We start from the raw sequence: 27,850 nt of genomic DNA on the forward strand, positions 1-27,850 counted from the left end.
TAGTAATTGCCACCAGTCGGTGAGCTCAGTCATATGGTCTTGACCTGGGAGGTAGCTAAATGTGTGGAATTACCAGGCTGGTAAGTATGAAAAGCTTAGGAGATTGCTTGGATCAGTGCCATGGCATGTAAAACTTGCAAGGGCTTGAAGTTGATAGTGCATGGGAAGTGGTAAAGGAGTGTTTGAGGGAGATAATGGCTGGCTGCATACCTAGAGTCAGGAGAGTAAATCGAATGAGAGTTAAATGGATGAATAACACCATTAAGCTGGAGCTGCAAAAAAAAGAAAAGAAACAATTGTGGAGGGAATTTAAGGAGAAAGGTGACATGCAGGCACATGAACAATACAAGGGTAACTAGTGTGGCAAAAGCAGATTATGCAAGGAAGTTAGCATTGCAAGCTAAAGAGAATCCCAAACAGTTCTTTCAATATGCCCCAAGTAAAAGAAAAAAATGTATACGGCAGAATGATTTTAAGGAATGCCGATGGTGGGAAGGTAACTGAATCAGTCGAAATAGTAGAATTACTAAGTGAACATTTGCAAAAGTATATCATCCAGGCAGTGATATTGCAGAAATGAGGGAACTGAGGTGAATAGTACATTACAGAACTTTAATGTGAATACATCTGTGGAATTGGATGGTATACCAGCTCAAGTGTCTTATGTGAAGCATCAAAGAAATTGTCAGTGCCCTTGACCATGTTGTTTAATCTAAGTCTCAGCTCTGGGTTAGTCTGAAGGGGATGGAAAGAGAGGAAAATAGTTCCATTGCATAAATGAGGCTCCAAGACTGCTGCAGCAAATTACTGACCGATCAGCATATCAGGAGTCATTATCAAATTATTTGAGAAGTTGGTCAAGAGCAAAATACAGGAATGGATGGATGGAAATGGGTTACTATATGGGGAGCAGCATGGTTTTCTGACAGGTAGATCAAGCCTCAGTAACTTGCTCACTGTTTTGTAATACAGTGACTGCTGATTATATAGAGAAACCTGTGGAGAATTCATGGCTAAAATTAACACACGTGAACCACAGTAGTAGGTTTTTTTATTACTGCTATTGTTCTACTGTACTGATGATATCCTAAGATACCTAGGACGAAATATTTAAGTAATAAAAAAACCTACTACTGTGGTTCACGTGTGTTAATTTTAGTAGTGACTGCTGAATTGGATAAGGGTAATGAGTTTACAGTTATGCTGCTGGACTTTGCAAAGGCTTTTGACAGGATACCACATATTCCCCTAATCAGGTGGGATGGTGAGTTTATTCAGGAGTAGAGTCCAAAAGAAGGCTTGGGACTAGTAGTGTGCGGCAGGTTCTGTTCTTGGACCACTGCTATTTAATTTGTTCATTAATGATCTGAGAGGAATTGTTCAGTTATTTGCTGATGATGCAAAGTTGAGTAGAGCAATAGTTAATACACATGATATCAAAATTTTGCCTTATGATTTGGATAGATTGGCGGACTGGGATAGGGAGAATGGATGTCAGTTTAATGGCAAAATTTAAGGTTATGCATTTTGAGGTGAAAAGATTATCTGCAGTATACAACATTGGTGGAACCCTACTCCAGGAAATTGATGAAGCCAGAGACTTGGGAGTATTGGTGAATAGGGAGTTAAAGTTTAGGGAGGACATAGCAAAAGTAGCTAAAGCAGCTCATCAGATCACTTGGTTACTGAAGAATACTTTGACGAGCAGGTCGTTGTTCCTCTTTATCGAGACTTGATAAGACTCCATCTTGACTTCTGTGCGCAGATCTGGGCACCAGGTTTCTTGGTGATTGGGAGGAGGTAGAGATGATCCAGAGGTGAGTGACCAAGATGGTAGCAGGTCTATGGAATGAACCTTACGAGAACAGGTTGAAGATTTGTGGGTTACAGAAACTGGTTGATAGTGGAAAAGGAGTGATATGATTGAGACACTCAAATTGCTGAGGAATTTTTACCAGATTAATTCAGAGGAAATTTTTCAGGACAGGTCTGGTGGTGGGAGTACTAGGGGCCATCCATGGAAACTGAGCAAGGGTGTTAGAATTTTTTTTTTACTTTGGACAGTGGTGAATGAGTGAAATAAGCTGCCAGAGTGTTGTGAGTGCCATGATTGTGAATGAGTTCAAAGCAAAGTATGATAAGTACTACGTAAATGTTGGATAGTTCTTGACATGATGTTTAGTCCTCCCTCGATGAGTCTAAGGCCTCCTTGGAGTTGCCCATTATAATAATAACTTGAGCTTCTGTTCATGAGATTTCCTTGGCAATATATATATATATATATAACCTGGCAATCCATTCTACTCATTCACCACTCTCCAAGTAAAGAAACTAGTCTGCACATCCTTACTTAACCACATTCTTAGACAGCTTCCAAGTGTGTATTGAAAAATTTCTTGTGTGTCAATCTTATAGTATTCCTTTAGTAACTTATAACTTTCTATCAGATGACCAAATCTGTGCACAATAGTCAACATGTGGCCTAATCATAGCCTTATAAAGAGGGATAATTGTAAATTGATGAGGTTATGGATCTGGGATTGATGGCGAATACACATTTGAAATTCAGAGGACATAATGCAAGAGTTGTCAATATGTTCTTCATCTAAGTAATCCTCAGAGCTATTTTGCCAACTCTTACATTATGTCCTCTGAATTTCAAATCTGTATTCACCATCAATCTCAGATCCATAACCTCATCAATTTCCTGTAAACTGGTGCCATCAATCTGATTCGAGGTATTATTATTTTATTATTATTATGCGCAACTCCAAGGAGTCCTTAGACTTATCAAGGGAGGCCCTAAACATCATGTCAAGAACTATTTAGCATTTGCGCAGTATCTATCATACTTTGCTTCGAACTCGTTCACAGTCATGGTACGCTCAATAGACTGGCAATCTATTCCACTCATTCATTACTCTCCACTTGTTCACTACTTCCCTAGTTCTCCCACCATTATACCTCTTCTGAAAAATTTCCTCTGAATTAATCTTGTAAAAACCCCTCAGTAATCATATCACCCCTTCTCTGCCTATCAACCAGTTTCTGTAGCCCACAAATCTTCAACCTGTTCTTGTAAGGTATGTAATCTTTCTTCTTTCTGAAGTGCATTACCTTTCATTTTACAACATTTGAATTGACAACCATTGTCCTTTGCTTACACTACCAATTTATTTTAATCATCCTATAAGATATCTACATCATTTTTATCGACTATTGCCCTCCCTAGTTTGGTATCATTGGCAAACAACTCAATATCCCCCTTCAAATATTTCAATATATCATTAATGTATAAATTAAAGAGTAGTGGTCCAGTACAGAGTCCTGGGCACTTCACTAGGCACTCTCTTTCATCTTGATTCCACTCCAGCATACACCTCTCTGATATCTATCAGCCACCCCCTGTCCATGCCACCAGCCTCATACCCATTCCCATTTGCTCCAACTTATGTAATAGTTTTCCATGTAGTGTTCTGTGAAATGCCTTTGCAAAGACATGGTGTAACCATTTCCTTATTCCAGTTCTGCTATCACCTTATAAAATGTGAATAAATTACTGAGGCAGGACCTACCTTTTATAAAGCCAATTTATTTTGTTATTTGCATGAAAATGGGTTTTTATTAATGAGAATATTTTATTTGAAAATGTTTAAATCACACAAGTTAACTCTTTGAATGGTGAGTTAAAAATATATATATATTACCTTCTGTGGCATATAAATACACTGCCTTTCATAAATTAAGCAACAAAGAAAAAAATATCATGATAACCCAAAAAACTGTATGATGAATTTTACTGTAATCTGTAAAAAGCAAGTATATGAGATATGAAAGAAACACCCACAAAAATTGTTAATAATTTAATTCAGTAACAAATGGGTACATGAAAACAATGATCAAAAGCAAGAGATCAAAATGAGATTGTCAGACTGCTTAATAAGAAATGTGGTCATCTCTCACAGCAGTACAGTGCTCACAGAGCTCAATAATAACAACCATTGCATCTGTAAAGCTCTCCCAAGTCCCCTCGAGATTTTTTGGGGAGGAGGGGGGGGGATCAAGAGCAGCACAGACATGCTTGATAGGATTAAGGTCAGGAGACCTAACCAGTCCATATGTATGATAGTCTCTTCTTGAAGATATTGGTCCATGAGCTTCATTCACTGAGGACAGGCATTACCCAAGATGATAATATCTTTGTAGGACATGTATCTCCTCTATATGCACCTGCATACAGATGATCATAATAGTCTGGGCCTTGTCTCTATAAGTTGCAGCATTCGTGGTTCCACTAGAAAGCACATACAGGTCTGCATGTGCATCTAATCAACGAGATGCCTCCACAAACCATTACACTCCTTCCTCCACGAACGTCCCCTTTATGGATATTACAGGGATGATAATGCTGGAAGTTTTTTTCACTTGGTTAGACTATAAGTTATATATTTAGTTTTAATCCTTTGTCCAAGTGTAAGCAAACAAAGTTTGCACCTGAAGTATCTTAAGGACTAGGGAAATCCATGGTAAAGGTGGTATAAGTTCTCATCACTTGCCTTAGTATCTCCCATAATGCAAAGCACATCTCCTTGCAGACATGTATAATGCTATGCATTAAGGGAAGGGCCACTACCCTGACCGGTTTCTACCTTTATTGAGGTCTCATCAGTGGGAGCCAGACCCAGTGGAGGTGATACCAAGGTGGAAGTAATGGAGAAGTCTAACCAAGTGAAAAAACTTCCAGCATCTTTCTCTAATCCAGAGTAATTTAATAATAAGGTGTGACACCTTTTGGCAACTTGTATAGATAAATATGACTTCTCCATTACTTCCACTTTGATATCACCTCCACTGGGTCTGGCTCCCACTGAAGAGACCTCAATAAAGGTAGAAACCGGTCTGGGTAGTGGCCCTTCCCTTAATGCATAGCATTATACATGTCTGCAAGGAGATGTGCTTTGCATTATGAGAGATACTAAGGCAGGTGATGAGAACTTTTACCACAAGTTGCCCCAGTCCTGAAGATACTTCAGGTGCAAACTTTATTTGCTTACACTCGGATAAAGGATTAAACAAAATATATAATTTATAGGGATGATAATGTGTGCCTGGTTCTCTCAGAGCAAATTTACAGCACTTTGTAGGGAAAATTGGGGCTCATTTGTGAACAGTGATTTCCATTAGTCTTGGGTCCAGTTGACTTGGAGTTAGGGGTATGCAAACTACTGGTTACCTAGCATGTAGACCACCTTCATGAAGCCAATGCAAGATCAGATTGTATCTGATTCTGAGTAGCTCTTCTGTTTTGGATGTGGTCCATAGCCTTCTTTCACTGTATCTCCGAGATGCTGTTTGTGACCATTAGAATTGGTTCTGCAGTCTATGAACCATAGAACGAATCATACGCACTCCTTTGACTACCTCCACCTAACTTTAGCCATCCTCTAGTCATAAAGGCTTGCTGCGTGAATTCATCGATTTAAATGTCTTTCAGCCATATCCAATAATTTGGCTATCACAAAATATCTTGTTCTCAACACGGAATGGAAAAACCATTCAAATGCCTGCATTTATGCTGTAGCTTATTTGCATATACTGCTGACTTATCTTCACTTTCAGCTTCGCCTGTGATTCAAACATTATGTAGACTATTTCTCTTTTTGAAACACTCGAACCACCCAGTACTAGCGTGGAATTCTTCTTTTCCATCATTAATAACCCTTTCTTTCAAGGTTGCAAAGAGACTTAATGCTTTTGATTTGATAAGGTCAGTGCTTAGCAAGATCTGTTTTTGGTTACAATCTTCGATCCCTGTAGATAGAAGTCTCTCTAATTCAATCATTATAACACTTTGATTTCGAGTGGTCTGCTTACAAGATGAACTTGAGCAGCCTTACATTTCTCTTTGTATTCAGCAGTTTTGCTTAAAATTGCTCTTATAGTTGATTCACCCATTTTGTGTTCTTGTCCTATCTTTACTCTGGACTCGCCTTGTACATTTTTCTTTATTATTTCACGTTTTCCTTCGAATGAGATTACTTTTCGAATCTTTTTCACACTTCCATTTTTTTGCTCACTAATTTTTTTACTCTTGATTAAAGGTTGAAAAAATACTTTAAAATAAAAAGTAAGGAAAACAATTGCAAAGGAGGCACAAGATACGATCAGCAAAATGCTGTGTAATTAGCAGACAACATAAATTTTGGTGGTAAATTTTGAATATAGTATACATGGAAATAGTGTAGTACTGTATGGCATTAAAAAATAACTTTGTAAAATGTTTTAAATTGGCAACCAAATTATTTCATTGAGATGAGTGATTTTTTTTTAAATAGTTAGCCATAAAAAATGTATAGATAGAAAATTTTTTAAATCTGTAAAATTTATTTTTAAGATGTATACAGGCACACTAATCCAATTTTAGAGGCACGTTAATTGCATTTGGGTATAGGGTAAAAAATAACACACTAATCGGGGACTCGTTAATCAAGCGATTGCTGTATTAACGTAATTAATAAATGGATACCATTTATTAAATGGATAAAAATCCTATTTTATTTTATAGCCAGTAAGTGAAACTCAAGATCGAGAACTACGATCTAAGAGTTTCAATGCCGAAAAGCTATCGGCGAAGGCAATTCGAAGCAAAGGTGGAGCAAGCTCCCTCACTATTCTTGATATTCTCTCATAATGTAAAACACAGCTCCTAGGAGATGTATTATTGTTTTACATTACGAGGAGAGGTCACTACCCAGACCGGTTTCAACCCTTTTTGGCTTTTCATTTTAATTACAAAATACAAGCACACCTTTATGGCATTCGTATAGTGAAGGTATGTAAGTTCTTTTCACTAAGCTTTGATATTTTCCTAGGTCTACCTACTCACTGATGAGACCTCAAAAAGGGTTGAAACCGGTCTGGGTAGTGACCTCTCCTCGTAATGTAAAACAATAATACATCTCCTAGGAGCTGTGTTTTACATTATGAGAGAATATCAAGAATAGTGAGGGAGCTTGCTCCACCTTTGCTTCGAATTGCCTTCGCCGATAGCTTTTCGGCGTTGAAACTCTTAGATCGTAGTTCTCGATCTTGAGTTTCACTTACTGGCTATAAAATAAAATAGGATTTTTATCCATTTAATGACTATTAAATTGCCAGAAAACTAGCCTTTTGGCTTTTCATTTTAATTACAAAATGGATACCATATTAAGAACTACAACTAAACCAAACATTCTTTACAGCAATAAGTGTACCTAACTAGAAATGCTTGCAAGATTTTTAATGAAGTTACTGCATGCTGCTGGGATTGGAATCAGAATTTTAACAAATAAATCGAATTCCTGTCTTGTGGTAATACCAAATTTAAAAAAAGGGTCCTATTTATATATATATATATATATATATATTTTTTTTTTTACGACCTTAGTAAGTCAATGAGGAAGAAATGGCCAACAAATGTGCTCTTAGCTTTTTTTTTATTTTTTTATAATCATTTCTGGGTCTCTAGATTTTAGCTTTGTCATTCACCCATTTCACATAAGCATTTTACAGCCCCACTCCCTTTCCATCCACTAAGGAAACAATGTTCCTAATAAAGTATGACGTCACTATCACGTGAATGTACATGCACATTTGCAGATATCAACACAGTAACCATTGTTTTGGTGAGTGGAGATCACATGGTGCATTCATAGACATACTTAAATGATTTAATTGTTTAGTGTCAGCTCTTTTGTTAGTATTCATATTTGTGTTTTTATCACAGCATAACTTTTTTTTTTTAATTTCATTAATGCCTAAATATCAGCATCGTTGTATTTATTAATCATTAATATTAAGAATAACGTTTTTTAGCCACTGACTCTCACCACAAAAAAATTGTTAACCTATTGAACATCAATACTGTTGATGGGCTAAGGATTGCTTTATACAGTATGTGCACATCCAAACATGGAACATTGTCAAACCACTTGAAGTGGTGGTCTCACACCAGTCCAAAGAATGTATCCCGATATATTGTATTCTGAATATGTTATTTATTTTTCCTTTGTAATGCTCAACTGTATACTACTGATTTACTTTTAAATGGTTCTGCAATTATCTTTTAATATTAAGTCAGAAATTATAGTTTTCAAATTAATCTAAATTATACTTAATTTTTTTAAAAATATAATTATGTAAGTAACAGTGGGAAAATTATTTTTGCAGAAAAGTTTGAAAGGAAGCAATGTAATCATCTTTTTTGGTCTCCAAATGGACAGTTCATTGTTCTTGCTGGTTTGAGAAGGTATGAAATCTAAGCTACTAAGTCATTTATTTTTCAAGTATTCATACAATGATGATTTCCCATTCTAATGATTAAATTTCTTTTAATACAAAAATGCACTCATTGGTAGAGAGGTGGCTCAAATTTTGCAGTGGCATGTTTTATTGCAGAAAATACTGAGCTAAACAGTTGTTTAGCACAGAACTACTGTCTTTAATAATTTCATGTTTATTTTTATTTTATTTTTTTTAACTACTGTTTACTGTTTTTGCTATTAAATTATATATTCTATTAAACAGATATGTCTCTCTTGTCACAATTTAAAGATGTGTGAAAGAATCATAATTACATTATGATAATTAAATAATTATTTGTCATGATTTGTCAATTGCATAAACAAAATAAATATGGTTTAAAATCTTGGGTATACTTGCATTACTAGGTTAGTTGCTCCATCTCTGTAGAAAAAGATCTTCAGAGATAGGCATCCTACTCTGGGCATTTGTACATTAACAAATGCTAAGAACAAAATTATAACTTCATTTTGTGCATCTCTTAATGAAGTAATGGTTATTATTGTAATCATCATCAGACCTCCATGGAGTCAAGCCTCATCGTGAAATCTCTCACATGCACAGCTCTACCTTGACTTAAATGCATTCACTGTCTCTGCATCCACCACACTTTCAGTCAGTGTATTCCAGTCACCCATCCCTTTCCATGCATCTACTCCTCACCCCATCCCACACCCTCCTTATACAGCCAGTGATGGCCTCTTGTTTCTCCCCCTGTATCCACCATTCTCTGAAAAATCTCATTCACATTAATCTGGTAATTATCCATTACTAACTTGTGTCTCGATCATGTCTCCCCCCCCCCCCCCCTCCTCCTTCTATCCACTTGGCTCTGCAGTTTTCATTGTCTCAACCTGTCCTCATGCTCCACGTTTTGGAGACCCAAAGCCAACTTAGTCTATTGTCTCTGAACCTTCTCAAACAACTCATCCTTTTGAAAACCCGGTGACCACACTCTGTGCACAGTAATCTATATGCAATTTGATCAAAGCCTTATACAATATAATCATAAACATGCTTACTTCTATATGTCAGTATTCTCCACATCATTACCATATCTCGCAATTTTAGCAAAATGTTCCCAAAATTTCAGGTCCCTATCTTCCAAACGCCCCCAGATATTTCATCTCCTTCACCTCCTCTAAAATATCCCCACCAATCTTTATACTTTGCAACCATATTTTTCTTCTCAAATTTTAAAACCTACACTTTACTATGTTGAACTGACATTCCCACACATTGATCCACTCTATTCAATTCCTCTTGCAAGGCTACATCATCTGCTCTACCTCTCATAGCTCTCCTTAACTTTGCATCATCTGCAAACAATGTGTATATCATCATTCAAGCCCTTTCCAAATCTCTGGGACACACCACTAGTGACTTTCCTTTTCTGGGATATCACTCCCCTATACACAATCTGCTGATACCTATCAGACAGCCACTCTCTAATTCAGTGCAGTGATCTACCATCCAACCCCATCTGTTCCAATTTAAATACCAGCTTGTCATGTGGCAGTCTATCAAAGACTTTGCAAAATCTAAATATACTACTGCATATGGATCCACCTTGTACAATGGCTTATAATTCAAAACTTTAGTCTTATCATCCCTGTATGAAGTGGAACAATTTTGCCTTCTTTCCACTCCTTTGGAACTTGAGGCAATCTAAGGCACATATTGAAAAGGTAAGTAAAAGCTGTTAACTCCCTAGAACATTCCCTCAAGACATGGTGATACCATCCAGACCTGTAGCCTTATTGACATCAAGTTTACTCAGTTTCTCAATATACCTTCTGTCCACTCACCATCAGTGATGCTTTCCACCTTTCCTCTACTCTAAAGTTCATTATGTTGCATTCACAATAATGAATTGCTTATTTAACATTTCTACCATATCCTCCTCCTTTCCACCTTTATCACTGACCAACATCATCCTCCTATAATTTCTCTCTTCTGCTGGCCACCTATCGTAAATACAATCCTTAAGATTTCTTTTAGCCTCACTTGCTAACTGTTGCTCATACTTTGCTTTTGCTACTCTCACCAAATGAGTCACCTTCCTTGCTTGCTCTTTGTTCTCTTCACGTAACTGGTTATTTCCACTCAACTTGTGCTTTTTCCATATTTTTTTCTTCCAGATTGCATGCTTCACCTCTTCAATCATCCATTTTACGCCTACCTTATTTAGTCTACTGACCTTTGGAATGCATCCAGATGTTTTCTCTGTCAGATATTTCCTGAGTAGTGACCAAGCAACATTGATTGCTTTCCCATCCAGTTTGTCATAATCACCTGCTTTATAGTTCAACATATAACCCTCTCACAAAAGTTGTGATATGGCTGACCACCACCAAAGTAATAATTTTGTGGTCACTTTTATCAATTGGCAGAAGATTTGACACTTCATTTACAGCAATATCTGAAGAGATGTTCAATTCCAAGACTCTCGAGCCTCGTGTACCCTCTTGGTGTTTGTACTATGAAGCATTATTAGGAATAATGAATGACACTTAAACCTTTCAATGCATATTGGAATAGGTTAATAGGAATATGACACTATATGAATGACAAACACTGTTGTGTGAAGAGAAAGTCTTGTGTTAGTAATTTACTCACATTTTTATAATGTGACAGATGAGTAGGATAACAGAAGTTGCTGTGACGTATTTGCCAAACTTTGCAAAGGCATTTGACAGATATTGCATGCAACCCTCTTATGTAAGATGGAGTGAATGGGGATGGACATAAAGCCGATATAATGGATGAGGGTGGCTGATGGATGGTAGTATATGGTGGAGTTGAAAGTAAGAGCAAGCAGGCGACCAGTGGTGTGCCACAGGGTTCTGTAGAGTGCTGCAGAACTAGACAGCAGTACTACTTATGCTTTTTACTAACTGAACAGCAGTACTACTACTGCTGTTCAGTTTGTGCATCAATGCTACTGGAATGATTTAAAAGAGGATATCCATTTTTGTTTAAAATGCCACATTGGAAAGCCGTAGTTAATTAGGTATTGTGAGATAATTGCTGCCAATTCACTGTGGCAAATTGTAAAGTTACTTTTTTTTTTTTTTTTTAATGAAAAGGCCACAGGCTGTGTATTACATAGATGGAACTGAGCTGCAAGAAATTGATGAGGCTAGTGATTTAGGAGTAATGGTGGACAGAGGGTACATGTTTAGGACACATTCGATTGGCTGAGTGTAGCATATCCATTCTCTAACCAAGCAGGCTGCTGGTTTGAATTCCACTGTGGATATGGATATTTGTAATTGTCTTTAGATCGCAGATGAATTTCATTGCCCAGTGTGAGATTGCTACCTTTGCTCATTAGAGACCTGAAGTGGCTTGAAATAAGTTCCATATTTGGTCTCTAGAGCATGATATTTGAATTAGGTTTAAAAAAAGGGAATATTTATACCACTCATGGTACTAATGTACTATAGATTTACAACCTTTCATGATTGGGAGCCACGAAAAAAAGTGGGCAAAATCTCAAATGACACTTGAATTATTAAGAAACACACTAATGAGTAGGGTTAATGAAGTTGTTACCAGTCTTTATAAGGCTTGACCACTTTTGATAGAGTAGATGTGAATAAACTTGTTCCCTCAAATTCTAATTAAATTTTCCAGTGCATGAATGGACTAGAGAGAACACAGGGTTGTCCTTGAAGTTGCATAACAGTTTGTTAACAAGAGTGTAAGGACAGTTTTTTCCATCATTTATTCATTTATGAATAGGAAAATATATAGAGAAATATTCATATTACAAAAAACTGAGATGGTCTATTGGATGAAAGTGAGCCAAGTTGCTCTATTTTGTACCAAATATTAAATATCAGATTGTTAATTAATGAGCCTCATCATCAAAAAGAAGTTTGTTTATATATTTCCAAAACTGTTTTCTTGGTCTTCCACCATATCTATTAGTGGACTTGTAGGTAGCAAGAGTAGAAAGTAGTAGAAGGTAGAAAGTAGGTGAAGATGGAGGTCTAAGTTGGTGTCCCAACCATCTCAGTTTACTTTGAATGAAGGAATTTTATCTTGCCATGTATACCCTAGTGTTGTTCAAAGGCATGCTGTCCCAAAGCTATTGATGATATTAACTGCTCGTTGGGTAGTGATGTTCCATGTCTAAGCAACAGGTGTAATTGTGACTGGTGGGTTTGTACTGAAAATTTTGATAAGATTGGATTTCAAGATTTTAGTTAGAATTTTATGAAATTGATGAGTTTTGTACTTTCTTTTTGCTATGTCTGTTAGCATATTGATGTAGGAAACCAAGGTACTGAAAATTATTTACTAGTTCAAGAATGTGGTCATTTAGCTAATATTTCCTTCTATTTCTGTTTTTTCAAACTTTAGTTTTACTTTCATTGACTACCAACCCAGTAGGTAGTCAATGGAAGTAAGAGTATGTAAGAGTGCTTTTTTACATAAGTTAAAGTTATTTCAGACAGTCTAAATGTTTCAATTAGTACAACATCTGTAAAACACAGATTACTTATGTCATGCTGAATCTTCGAGAGTTATTCTATCCCCATTTTCTGTGAATATATAATCAAAAGTAATAACAAAAAAAAAGATATGGTGCCAAAGTCTACCTAATCTACTCAAGTGGAAATAAGAAAGCTCAGTCATTTCTACATTAACCATTACTTATCATCATCATCAAATTCCTGCCACGTACCCTCAAGGGGTGTACAGGATATGATAGTACTACATGAAAAATTTGCATTGTTACTAACTTCCTATGTACAATTTTCCTCCAAATCAGTCTGTTACTTGTCAAGATTCCATTATTGTCGTTATCAGATATTATATTTGTATCGTCTAAGGCACTTTGTACCATATCAATCCACCTATATCTTGGTCTTCCTCTGGGTTGTTTTCCTGCCAACCTGGCAGTGAACACTTGTGCTAATCTTTCCTCGCCCATTCTGTTTAAGTGACCATAACACTTGAGATTAGCTCTGCTAACACATTCCTGGATGCTGACAATGTCAAGTTCTTTCCTAATATCCTCATTTTTAATATGATATTGCCATTGATGCCATCTGTTCACACCCCTAATCTTTCTCAGAACCCTCATATCTGTAGTCGCTAGTCTTTGGTCAAGTGTTTTACTTCTGACCCAGCTCTCAGATCCGTAAGTTAAAACTGGTTTGAACACTGTCTTGTATACAGCTATTTAGTGTTCCGACTAATTTCTCTCTTATTCCATATGAATTTATTCAATTGACTTCCTACAATACCAGCTTTGTTGATTCTGTTGTCTATTTCTATATTGAATTTACCATCTTCACTAAAAATCGTGCCTAAGTAGCTGAAAGGTTTTATTTATTCCACAGGTTCTCCGTTCACAATGCAGTTGACATTTTCAGTGATTCTGCCTATTTTCATTGTCTTTTTATTGCTGACCTTCATACCATATCTATTACAACAGTTTCAATTTAGTCAGTAAATCCTGCAAACTTGTAGTGGATTTATTTAGAAGTATAACATCGTCCGCATAAAGCAAAGAGCTGACATTAACATCTCCAATTTTGATATCATTTTTAATACCACTTTCCTTTATAATGTGATCCTTATAGATAATGAATAACAGACAGGATAATGTACATCCTTGTTTCACACCAGATTTAACATTAAACCATCTTCCTGTACTTACATCAATTCTAACTGCTGACTTACAACTCAAATAAAGACTAAGTATTGCTTGATATAATGCTCCATTGACACCATATAACTGTAGCTTATTAAAGAATATAAGGAATTTGCAACATACATAGGATATAAATTAAATTAAACTTTAATCTATATTTCCAATATTTTGGCAACGTCACGTTGCTATCTTCACAGGAAGTTAAAATAGAGATACGTGCACGCACGCACTACACACAGTAAATGAGAACGAAGCAGGAAGCTATTGTTTCTCCTAAAAGTCCTGATGGTGCTTCCTAGCAGGCCATGTAGGTATACTTGGCCGTTGGGCTGAAGGTCTTCTGATGTAAGTCTCCCAAATTTGGGGCAGTCTCATTCAACCAAATTTGTTGAGGTTTGGACTGTTTCTTAGGGCTGAGGCTGATTCCATGAATAGCCTTTCAAATTTGAATTTACTAGAGTGTATTACCGTGGCTTTCTTCCACTATATTCTGTGACGTGTATCCAGAGCATGGTCTGCAAGACCAGAGTGGCTGTACTGATGAAACTCGATGTAGTCCTTGTGTTCTGAAATTCTGATATTCACTGTCCTGCCTGTTTGGCCAAAGTAGGACAGCTTAATGCTGCAAGGGACCTGGTAAACACCAGGTAGGTCTAGGGTAAGTGGTTGGTCTTTAGTGAAGTGGATAAGGGATGCCAATTTTCTGTATGGTCTGTAACACGAGGTCAAGTCATGTTCTTTTAGGATTTTGGTAATTTTTTCCAAGGCACACTAGTCATCTGCCAGCCTGATGGAACTTTAGTTTTCTCAGTTTATAGAAAACCCGTCCATACAGGCAGATACATTCATCAACAATCCCACCACCCCACCTCAGAACAATATGGAGTTATTAAGACACTACACCACAGGGCTAAACTTATCTGTTCAAATGACAATGCCCTAACCACAGAACTAAACCACATCCTCAAGACTTTCTCAGCCAATGGCTATCCCCCCCCCCCCCCCCCAAAAAAAAAAATTCAAAAAATATTGAAACCAGTAAACCACAACCCCTTCCGCTCCTTCATAATAAGGATTACTCTAAATCCATTACCATTCCCTATATCCAAGTCACCTCGAAAATAATTACCAAAATCCTAAAAAAACATTACTTGACCTTGTGTTACAGACCATATAGAAAATTGGCATCTCCTATCCGCTCCACAAAAGACTAACCACTTCCCCTAGACCTACCTGGTGTTTACCAGGTCCCTTGCAGCTAAAATAGTAACAGACAATAGAATAATCAAACAAGTCAACAATTTTGTTTGGACTATAAATCAAGTTGTAGTGAAGATTTATACATTTCTAACAAAATTAGTAAATTCTCCAGAGTAAATGGAATAACAAACAAAATATTGTTTGTTATTCCACAAAGACCAGCAATAGTAAGAAGCCTCAAAAAAAAGCAGACCAGAACGTATAGTATTTTATCAAAACCAGCAATATTATATAACAGCAAAGCATGGACAAGAGAAAGAGATGAGAATCACTGCAGCAGAAATGAAATATGAGAATAACAGCAAGTTATAGAAGACTAGATAAAAAGAGAAATGAAGACATACTGAAAGAACTAAACCAAATGCCAATAATGGATAATAAAAATACAGAAATGGAAACAGCATCTGGAATGAATACCCTATGATACAATATCCAGGATGAACCACGAACAGTCAGTAACAAAAGCAGACTGATGAAATGTTGGGCTGAGACTGAAGTATGAGGGATTATAGTCTGTAGACTAGGTAAACGAAATTTGTTGAGCTAACAGGAGAGGAACTTTAACCACAGTTTATAAATTAGTTGATACCAAATATAACAGATATCCAGTCTCTTTTACAATTGCTTGGGGCTCAAACCACTACTGGACATAAGATAACAAAGCAGTAACATAAAGTGCCCATGTTCTACTGTTAGGATAGAAAACATGATTTTCCTCCAAAGTGTTGTAGATACAGGGAATGTGAATATGAATGAATGAAGAATGAAAATGTTATGGGTGGAGTGCAGATTAATAGATACCTTAATACAAGAATGGAGGTGCTTAAGGGTCAAAGCTGTATAACTGAGAGGTGATCTCCACATAGCCTTTAAAGGAATACAGAGAACCACCAGGGCTTCTGACCTAATGTCCAATCCTCAACATTTCGTGGTGCACCCTGTTGGGTATCTACCTGGATATAATAAACGAACGAGGATGGACTGGCAATTTGGGATTTAGCCGCCAAAATTGTATTCTTATTGGCTTAAACCAAAATACAAAATGATGGTACAACATGACAAAATTTCATGCCGGCTGGGATATCACCAGGGAACCAGGATGAACAGAGAAAAGTCAGCTACTGGAACAAATCTGAAAACACACCCCAAATCAACATCATAAGAGTTAAAGATCAGTACTGAGGAATTAGATAAGTACCAGATCGACATAATAGGGGCGACTGAAAAAAAAAGACAAAATGTTATATTCAGGCAATGACAATCAAGGAAAAGAAGGAGTAGCCATAGTATTCAACACTAAATATGATGCCAATCTTCTTGAATGGCAGGCAGTCTCAAGTAATGTGGACAAATATCAGAATGGGGAGCTGGGAAATAAATTAGACTTATTTGTGCCTATGGTCCCACAGAAGGTTCTACTATGGTAGAAGTGGAGGAATTTTTTGAGGCTTTAGAGAAAGCAACTGACACAATGAAAAAGGAAAAGTTGGTCCTTGTTGGGGATCAAATAGCACAGTAGGAAACGATTGTCAGACATACAAAAATATTTTGGGAAAATTTGGAGTAAAGAGCAAAGCTAATAATAATGGCAAATACCTGTTGGATTTGTGTTCAGGACATGGACTGGTTATTACTAACACCATGTTCCAACATAAAAATGTGTACAAATTCACATCGAGAGAAGAGACAAGGAATAAGAAAAGTCTCATTGACTATGTTATTGTTGATAGTGATGTTTTCTCCCTGGTATAGGACACCAAAGTGTACAGAGGATTTGAAATTGGAAGTGATCACTATTTAGTCATGAGCAGTATATTTGAAAAGAATAACATGTAAGAAAGTTTTAAAGCGAATATAAGTTGAGCAGCTCTCAGATGTGAACTGTAGACTAAAATACACAAAGATTATTGAAGAAAAAATGAAAGGGTTTGAGAACAGGAACCAAACCTTGGAAATTCATTGGCAAGCCTTGAAGAAAACCCTGATTGATTCAGCCAGAGAGGCATGTGGTGAGGTTGTCTGCAAGGATAGAAAAATCAGAACTCCATGGTGGACACAAGAAGTGAAAGAGGCAGTGAAGGAAAAGAAGAAAGCATATCAAAAATTCCTGGCAAATAAGTCAGCTTTTGCTCTTAGAGAATACAGAGACAAATGAAAGAAAGCTAAACACTGTGTAAAACTAGCTAAACAAAAATCATGGGAGGACTTAAATAAAAGAGCCAATAGCCTTCACTTCGGCGATGTAACATTATTTAAATTAAAGGAATATTAAATCCCACATTATTTCAAAGTCGAATAAGAAACTCAAAGATCGGAATCAAAGAGTTTCATGCCGAATATAGTCAACTATAAAAATTTTGGCAGATTGTAGCATAAGCTAAAGCACAACATTATCAACACTAGGGCAACTCGTTGCAAACATTGGAACTTTACCCACCTTTGCAACAAGTTGCCCTAGTGTTGGACTATGTGCTTTAGCTTATGCTACAATCTGCCAAAACTTTTATAGTTTACTATATTCGGCATGAAACTCTTTGATTCCGATCTTTGAGTTTCTTATTCGACTTTGAAATAATGTGGGATTTAATATCCCCTTCATTTAAATAAAGTCATGAGAGGACTTTGAACATAGAAAAGAAACATCAAGAAGGTGGCAAATTATTCTGGCGGTAGTTGAAGAAGCTTAGAAATGGAGGAAAGAGTGCTGTAAAAGGAGTTAGAGATGATAAAGGTGACATGAAAACGGGAGAAAAAGATATACTTGAAGTATGGAGTAATTACTTCGAAAAATTGCTAAATGAAACAAGCAGTGATAGCACAGTGATAAAAAACACTCAACAGGCATACTTGAAGTAGAAAAAGCCATCAAAGGCTTGAAATGTGGAAAGGCAGCAGGAGTAGATGATATTCGACCAGAAATGTTGAAGTATGGTGGTATAAAAGTCTTACAGCAGGTGCACTGCATAGTTCAGAATGCCTGGACAGAGGGACGAATTCCCAATGATTGGAGTAGAGCTCTCATAATACCCATATATAAAAAGGGAAATAAAACTGAATGTGAGAATTACAGAGGTATTTCTCTACTGAGTGTTCCAGGTAAGATTTATGCAAGTACAAACGATGAAACGGTTGTATTCTCGTAGAAAGGCTTAGATGTTGGTTAAACATGCTTATTAAATAATTTAAGGAATTTACAACGTACACAGGATATAAATTAAATTAAACTTTAATCCGTATTTCCAACATTTCAGCTGCTTGCCATCTTCACAGAAACTGAAAATAAAGACACGTGCACGCAGGTGCTAAACACAGTAAATGAGGATGAAGCAGGAAGCTATTGTTTCTCCTAAAAGACCTGATGGTGCCCCCTAGCGGGCTATGTAGGTATACTTGGCCTTTGGACTGAAGGTCTTCTGATGTAAGTCTCCAAAATTTGGGGCGGTCTCATGCAACCAAATTTGTTGAGGTTTGTACTGTTTCTTAGGGCTGAGACTGATTCCATTAATAGCTTTTCAAATTTGAATTTACTATGGTGTATTACGGTGGCTTTCTTCCACCGTATTCTGTGGCTGTACTGGTGAAACTGGATGTAGCCCTTGTGTTCTAAAATTCTGATATTCACTGTCCTGACTGTTTGGCCATACAGAATAACTGAATTTAATATTAAAACATTGTTTTAATATTAAATTCAGTTATTCTGTAGCCCCCCCCCCCCTTATCTGCAGTCAACCCCAATTCCAGAAATAAACAATTTATTATATCGGCAAAGTAAATATTAGATCCAACAGTATTTCAAAGTCAAATGTTTGTAGAAACTATTAAAGTTTTGTAAGTTGACCTGAGAGCTTACGAGAATACAATCCTCTGCATCCCCGAGTTACCTTACCTACTTAAGTCAAGTAGTGCAAGCTAAGGCAACACGAGGGTGCTGAGAATTCTATTCTTGTAATCTCTCTGGTCAACTTACGAAACTTTCAGTTTCTACAAACATTCAGCTTTGAAATAATGTTGGATCTAATATCCACTTTGCCTATGTAATTTTTAATTGCTAAAATGAAGTTGTATGGTTCTTTCTTTTAGTAATAGGCAATTCATAAGTTTTAAATTGCACCCTGTTCTGAGTAGTTCTTAGTTATCAGATCTACTGTCATGGTATCGCAGTGCTTGTGTTGAAGTAACCCTTATTTTACTTAATAATTGCCCCAAAGTGCAAGAGTAGTGATGCTGGTAAATTCAGATATGCCAAAGAGAAACCTAAAGTGCTTCCTTTTAATGAAAAAGGTGAAAGTTCTCAACTTCATAAGTAATAAATAAATATTATTAATATTAATAATAAAAAAACATATGCTGAGGTTGCTATGATTCCATTTACATTCAGATAACTTTTATTACAGTGTATTGTTATAATTGTTCTATTTAGTTATTAGTTATTGTTGTTAATCTCTTAATGTGCCTAATTTATAAATTAAACTTTATCATAGGCATGTATGTATAGGGAAAAATATAGTATATATAGGATTCAGTACTATCTGCAGTTTCAGGTATCCGCGGGGTGTCTTGGAACATATCCCCTGCAGATGGGGGGGACTACTGTATAGTCCCCCTTTTTTTGTAATGTCCTCAGTTCTTATCTGCAAAGAGTAAGGTATCTAAGATAAAATTATTTTCTCTTGGAATTCTTTGTTGGTTAACCTCCATTCGATTATTTCATTCATATATACAGTTGACCCTCGAACAATGCAGGAGTTAGGAGTGTCGACCTCCACTCAGCTGAAAATCCTCATATAACTCGATTCTCCAAAAACTTGACTACTAATAGCCTACTGTTGACTGGAAGCCTTACTGATAACATAAACAGTCATTTTAACACATATATTGTATGTTATGTGAATTATATACTACATTCTTATAATAAAGTAAGCTAGAGGAAAGAAAATATTAAGAAAATCATAAGGAAGAGGAAATACATTTGCATTGCTGTACTGTATTTATCGATACGGCAAGTTTACATGTTTGTTTACAAGATGAATCACATCTGTCAGTACCTACATCAATATTGTCTTATATGATACAAAACATATATGATGCAATATCCTGTTAGCGTATTGGATATGTTACTAATTAATTTTGCATTGTTAGTAACTCCTATAAGATTCACTGGCCTATAGTTCGTATTATGCAACAAACTCCCTTATGAATTGGTATTATTCTGGCATATTTCCAGTCAGCAGGAATGATCTCTAATCTTAATGACTTGCTGAAAATAAGTGATTTAATGCCCTAATATACATTATTTATTGGCCCTGTTGAGTTCCAGAAATTTTAAAATAACAGTGGTTGTCTGTTCTATATTAGATCTATTGCACCTTCTCACCTTGCATTATAAAGTTGATAAAGTCATCTTTATCTTTGGATTATATTTCATGATACCATCTTGATCATTGATGAAGGCATAGAAGGAGAAGTTGTAAATTATACCATTGGGCAAGGCATAAAGGCCAAACTACTAAGTTTTCTGCATTTAGCCTTCAATTTTGGATTTCATATGTAGTCTGTTCTCGACTTACGACAGCCATTCCATTAACTTGTTCGCTGAATATTGCTCACTTCCTCAATCCATGGATTAGTGTTATCATTGCCTTCAAGGTATGTTATTTAAGAAATACTTTTTCTCAGGCTGTTGCTGCTGAAGATGAAAAATTCCTTAGAGACTTTGGAAGGAATATGATATCTTGCACTGTATGTACAAAGAATGTAGGTGACAGCAGTGGATGAATGGTTGAAGAAGCTGCTGAAAATGCTATCTTACCATAAATACTGTTACAACTTCTGCATACACTTGTGCTGCCCACAGAATTGTGTGAGCCCAGTTCCTTTAGTGCCACTGTGTGCAGCCAATATTTGTGTGTTTATCAGTAAAGAGAGAATTGTTTTGTGCGAGTTAACATGCAGCGGGGAGATTATGAGAACTATGTAGCTATAATAGAACTTCACTAGAGGGATGCAGTCACCTGATATTTTCAATATACTAAAAACTGGATCAGTAGGATGTTTGTGTATTGGGCTATTAACTGTTATAATGATGCAGAAGATGTATCATTATAACTGCTAAAGAACAGGTCAACTGCACTGCATTAGGATGCAACAGCTTGTGATGGCTGTGAAGACACTCCTCTAGCATAATCCTGTGAAAAAGCAGAAGGTGATGTCATGAGAGATGAACATTTTGCAGAAAAGGATGTCACATGTACTAACTGATTCCTTGGGAGTGAGAGCCTATCATCGTTCTACTGGACGCTTCCTAACTCAACAACTTATATGGCAGATGGTGATAAAATCAAAGGCACGTCTCCAGTGGTATACAAACAATAGGCACAAATTCCTCTTCACAGATGAGAAGATTTTCACCATTGAAGAGTTGTTTAACTGCCAAAACGATCAGGTATATGCCCCAAATGGTTGCATAGCATGTGCCATAGCACCCAGGATTCAGAGATATATCATCACCTCACGTCAGTAATGGTTTGGTGGTGGGAGATGACATATCAGTAGGTGTACAAGTTGCATTTCTGCGAGAAAGAGGTAAAAATCTCCACTAAAGTGTATCAAGACACCATGCTGGAACCGGTGGTATGGCCTCTGAACAACACCTTGTTTTACAGTAGGCAGTGGACCTTCCAACAGGACTCGGCACCTGCACACAAGGCAAGGACCACACAACAGTGGTTGGAGGCAAATGTCCACACATATCACCATCTGGAAGTATTGATCTGAATCCATTGGACTTTAAATTGTGATTAGAATTTGAAAGAGTAGCCAGCAAGAAACAACACCTAAGTATTGCCACCCTGAAGATTTGGAGTGAGCAGTGACAGCGTTTCCTGTGGATAATAAATTTAGTTTAATCCTTTATCCAAGTGTGAGCAAACAAAGTTTGCGCCTGAAAGTATCTTCAGGACTGAGGTAAGGTGGTACACACCAGGGCAACTCGTTGCAAAGGTGGAGCAAGATACCAACACTCCTGTCTCAGTATCTCCTATAATGCAAAACACATCTCCTTGTGGATATGTCTAATGTTCTGCATTAAGGGAAGGGCCACTACCCAGACTAGTTTCGACCTTTATTGAGGTCTCTTCAGTGGGAGCCAGGCCCAAGCTGAGATACTAGGCAGAAGCATTCGCAGGTCATCTCTACCTATAGGAGTTGCCAAATGGTGTGCCACCCATTTTTAATGTTTCCTGTGGATGTTGAACATGTCACTATCGATATGTGGCTTCAGTCTTCAGGCATCCATGAGAGCAAAGGGAAGATTGTTTTGAATATTGAATGCTGTTATATACATTATATATGTGGTTTGTATGTACTGAAAGCTGTAAATGATTTATGGACAGATTAAAGGTTTATGCGTTATTTATGGCTAGACTAGGTATATGTTCATACTTTCACAAGATAAAGACAGCTTGCAGGTCTATGAATGTGCATGTTCAAGCGCTCACAATCTTGGTCTCCATACTTTTGTTCCAACTTCATCTTGCAATTTGCCCCTTTTAGCATTATTATTAATTAATGTATTTACAATTTTCTTTAGTTATTTATTCTTGTAAATTGGAGTAAAGCTTAGTTGAAAATATGTTTTAACTAACAGAGATTTTTTATGTTCAATTTTTAGCATGAATGGCTCACTTGAATTCATTGATACATCTGACTTCACAACTATGGCACAAGGAGAGCACTTCATGGCAACAGATGTTGAATGGGATCCAACAGGAAGATATGTTGTTACTGGAGTTAGTTGGTGGGCACATAAGGTTTGTGAATTTATCTTTGCAGTACATTTTTAAAATATATATATATATATATATATATATTACATATTTTGTTATATTTTATACATTTTTATGTAGTTTTGACTTTTGCTAAATAATCATTTTCCATATATGTAGGTAGACAATGATTTCTGGCTATGGTCCTTTCAAGGAAGATTGCTTAGAAGAAATAATGTAGAACGCTTTTGTCAACTTCTTTGGCGTCCACGGCCCCCAACAATTCTATTAGAAGAAAAAATCAAGGCATGTTTCTACTTTGTTAAATATTTTAATTAGAAAACTTATGATTCATAATAGGATTGTTTATAATTGTTTTTTTAATTATTTAAAGCTTTAAAGCAGGAGCGGGGAACATTTTTAGTATCAAGGGCAAAAATTGATAATTTAAAAACTTCTGCGGGCGACTGTAAATTTTAACTCTTATATATAGATAGTGTATGTAGTGTGCAATATATATCTTACCAGACGTATGACGATCATATTATATGTAATATAGCTATTTTTGGTTTTGTATATTTAATTATTTAAATTTAAATAAATTTAAATTATTATAAAATTTTATTTACATGTACATACGAGTACATCAGCAAAGGGGCGAATTGAAATAGACTCGCAAGCGAGGGGTTCCCCACCCCTCACTTTAAAGCAAAACATTCAGAAATTTATTTCTGCATTTGTTTGGTTATACACATGCTTTACTAATAGTAGGTAGTTTGCCTGCTATTAATAAAGCACGTGTATAACCAAACAACCGTAGAACATTATATGTTGAACATAAAAAAAAACAACGTTCATCAGTGCTAGTTTGCAGAGTATGCCTGTTTAAGTTTCTGAAATTTAAAAAAAAAAGTCACTCATATAAGCTTAATATATAGCTTTAGTTTTAAAATTTCTTAATTTGAACACATGTTATACATCCATATAATATGCATGCTGCTAAGTGAGTGGTACTAAAATTTTGGTAGAAGGCTTGAAAGTAGTAGTGAAGACAGTAAGTGACATAATTATAGAAATGTGGAAGAGTGATCTTCAATATAAAAAAAAGGCAAAAAAAATATTTTAACAGAAATTCTTCAGTAGAGATGGTATGTTCAACAAAGACAGAAATTTTCCAGATTGTCCAAAATAAGTTAGGCCACAAAAGCAGGATGTGGTAGATACCTAAAAAAACTAAGTGATTGAAGCTTACTTTTGGTGAAGTGAGAAAAAGTGGATATTTTTTTTGAGAGCATAAAATGCCACCTAAATGTTGAGAGGCTTCAAAATTCTTCAGTGTGTTCCTTTAATGTACAGAAGTGGAATAAGAGTAATTTCTTCTTCTTGGGCAGAAGAGGAAGTAAAATCCTATAGCTGTTGAAAGCTTTATTAAAAAGGGCTTTGCTGAAACCATTTTTCAAGAAAGTTGATTTAATATAATGTAATTCTTGATGCAATAGGTCATCTATAGAAATAAAGCATGAGATGATGTATTGTGGTCTTAATAGTCCCAGCTGTTTGACTAAGAAGATGATGCAACTTCACGTGGATATGATGGCTTGTGTGAGTTTTCTTCTGAAACACTGAGAAGTGATGATGCCATCCGGTTGAACAAAGAATATTCAGTTCCAAAAAAACTGATTGGTTATTTTTTTACTATTTCTAGTGTGAATTGTATTCTGGGATGAACTGCATTTATTTTGGATATGAAATTTTCAAGTTCAGAAAAAAAAAAAAACTATTCCAAATTGAAAAAATGTTATGGGTATATCGTGTACCAAACAGTAAGATGTTGGAGAAATATCACTGGGGAGACATTGTTTGAAGCATTCCATGAAGTAAGCAAGTAAGGGAAAAAGAGGGTTTACCATTTCCATATCTTTAGTTTGTTTGTTCAATTTATTATGAATGTAAAATATCCAGAATGAATAACAAAATCAAAATATTTAATGATAGAAAGAAAATCTTTTGTGAATAATTCACTGGTATCTGATAAAATAATGTTGGTGAAGAGCAAGACTATGTATATCTCAGCTGATCCTAATAATAGACAGACTCAAATGATAATTACAAATTTTGTTTTTAAAGTCAAGAATGTTCTCAATATGAGAGGTGGATTTCCCTTTGAAAGTAGAAAGTATAATTTTGGCAGCTCTCCAACCATTCTGTTATACTTCCTTAATCACCCAAAGTCATCCAAATAAAATATATCAAAAATTTAAGCTTCATGTCCATATTATTATATTAACCTCAATGACCACTTCTTTGCATCCATGGATTTAATGATGCGCAAAGACAGCAAAGCTGGTTTGATGGTTAATTTCTATAATTAAACCTTATTCTTATTCTCAGTCAGGTGTGGAATATTCTTAAATTCCAATCATACTGTTTTTCTTAATTATGGAAATATCCATTTTTGACATTTCAGTTATGATTCACATTTTTTCCTTATAATCACTTGTATCATATTCATATGATGATACAATGGCCATGAGGGCCCTTTTATGGGGAAGTACAGCATAATCTCAATCCCCTTTAATTTTATCTGGGCTCAGGACAGGCATAGCTGATGAATCAAGTCTATGGTGGCTGGGTCTTAAGTATTCCTGACTGTAATCCGTGTGTATTCATGGGGCTGGTTTGCCTGTTCTGTGGGACAAAAAAATCTGAGTTTCCGGGTGAAAAAATCCCCTGCCTCTATATGAGATCAGCTTCACCTTTCGTCGAAAGAAACCAGATAAAGGTTCCTCATATCACTGACTGGAATTGACCCCAGGGGCTTCGTCTATACCAACTGAGCTATGGAGGCTCTCTTATAACCACTGATTGAGTGATTCTGTAATTCTCATAGTACGTCTTAGTAGAAGTGTAAGCAAACAAAGTTTGCGCCTGAAGTATCTTCAGGACCGAGGCAGTTTGTGGTAAAGGTGGACCAGGCTCTCATCACTCCTTCTTAGTATCTCCCATAATACAAAGCACATCTCCTTACAGACATGTATAATTCTATACATTAAGGCAGTGTTTCTCAAACTTCAGATATCTATGGATCCCTTCTTAAAATTTCATTCTTATCAAGTACCCCTTAATTAATTACAAATAAATTAATTAATTAAATGAATAAATTAATTAAATTATTAATTAATTAAAAATATTAAAAAATTAAATATCTATTTTATTTGAATTTATTTCTAAAAATATGATTTATTTTTAATACAACAAACTTTATAAAGATACTATAAAGTTTTACTTACTTGAAATAATTTATCATCAATGAGAGGAGTAAAATTGCTTATGGTGAGATAAAATTTCAGCAAAATTTGGCTCTATAGTTGTTAATTTCAATCTCAGATGCGGTTCGACACCTATAATGCGATTCCTCTTCTTCGTCTTAATATCAACAAGGGCAGAAAATCGAACTTCGCACAGATATGAACTTGGAAATAGAAAAATGAGCCTTAGAGCTTTATCTGTTAATTCAGGAAATTCATTCTGTATTTGTAGCCAAAATGATGATAACGTGTTCTCGCTGTATTTATTTTTTCGGAAACCATCAGAAGCTAGTTCTAAAAGTTGTTCTTCTTCTATTGGCGATAGATCCTTTGGCATAAATTTGTTTTTATAGAAAGGGTATCTTATCCACTCAATATTAATATCCAATTCAGGGAAATACTTTTCTAGATTCATTTGTAAGCTTTTTAAATGCTGCGTGATAGTAATTTTCACATCACCATCAATTTGTTCATTTGAATTTGCGAGCAATTCATGAAGTGATGGAAACGCGTCAAATTCTCCATTACCAACCCACTTTTGCCATAACTTCATTTTTGCCAATGTGGCGTTCACTTTATCTTGGACATGAAATATAGAAATTTCCTTGCCTTGTAAAGATAAATTAAGACTATTTAATACAGTAAATATATCTGCCAGGTATGCTAATTGACAGCCATTTCCAATTATGTAAATGCTTTTTCAATTCAAACTTTTCATCAAGAAAAACTTTTAGTAGTTCATTCCGAAGTTCAAATAAACGAGTAAGGACTTTTCCACGAGAAAGCCAACGAACATCGGTATGGAAAAGAAGTTGTGTATAGTTGCTTCCCATTTCTTTGCAAAGTTGAGAAAAAAATCTGGCGTTTAGAGGACAGCCTTTAGTATAATTTATGATTTTTACTGCTTCATCAAGAACTTTTCTTAGGTCTGTAGACATCATATGTGTAGCCAAAGCCTCCCTGTGTATGCAGCAGTGTGTCGACTTTGCATTTGGTGCAACAGCTTGAATCCTTGACACAAGCCCTTTTTTAGATCCGACCATGGTCGCTCCGTCTGTGCTTATTCCAACACAACTTTTCCAATCAAGCTTGTTTTGATGCATAAAGGTATTTATACTGTTGAATATTTCTTCTCCTGTTGTATGTTCTGGCAAGGGTTGGCAATATAAAAGGTTGTCATGAATTTTTTGATTTTTTTCGTACCTAATGAACACTAGAAGATTTGCAAAATTTGTAATGTCGGTGGATTCATCTACCTGCAACACATAATAACGACTCTTATGTATTACGGATAACAATGTTTGTTTTATATTTTCAGCCATTTCAGTGATTCTTTGCTGAACGGTACTATTTGAAAAGCAAATCCGATCAAAAGATCTTTTTGCATTATCTCCGATCATAATTTCCGCTATTATTTTTGCTGCAGGCTTGATCAAAGTTTCACCAGTTGTTTCCGCTGCACCACTTTTTGCTATTAATAGCGACACACGATATGAAGCTTCTAAAGC

At 35.9% G+C, this 27,850-nt stretch overlaps 1 protein-coding gene across 1 annotated transcript in view; it reads left to right on the forward strand.

Annotated features, from left to right (window-relative positions):
* Window positions 1-27,850, forward strand: part of eIF3b (eukaryotic translation initiation factor 3 subunit b) — a 242,628-nt gene that overhangs the window by 173,148 nt on the left and 41,630 nt on the right. The window contains exons 12-14 of the mRNA XM_090410856.1: window positions 8,209-8,287; window positions 22,941-23,079; window positions 23,215-23,340. Coding sequence (XP_090266982.1) covers window positions 8,209-8,287; window positions 22,941-23,079; window positions 23,215-23,340 — 344 coding nt within the window. The remainder of the gene's footprint in view (window positions 1-8,208; window positions 8,288-22,940; window positions 23,080-23,214; window positions 23,341-27,850) is intronic.

Source organism: Typopeltis vanoorti, chromosome 21 (genome assembly GCF_054136105.1).
Source record: "Typopeltis vanoorti isolate ZY-2024b chromosome 21, IOZ_Tvanoo_1.0, whole genome shotgun sequence".
In the NCBI taxonomy this organism is placed as follows: Eukaryota; Metazoa; Arthropoda; class Arachnida; order Uropygi; family Thelyphonidae; genus Typopeltis; species Typopeltis vanoorti.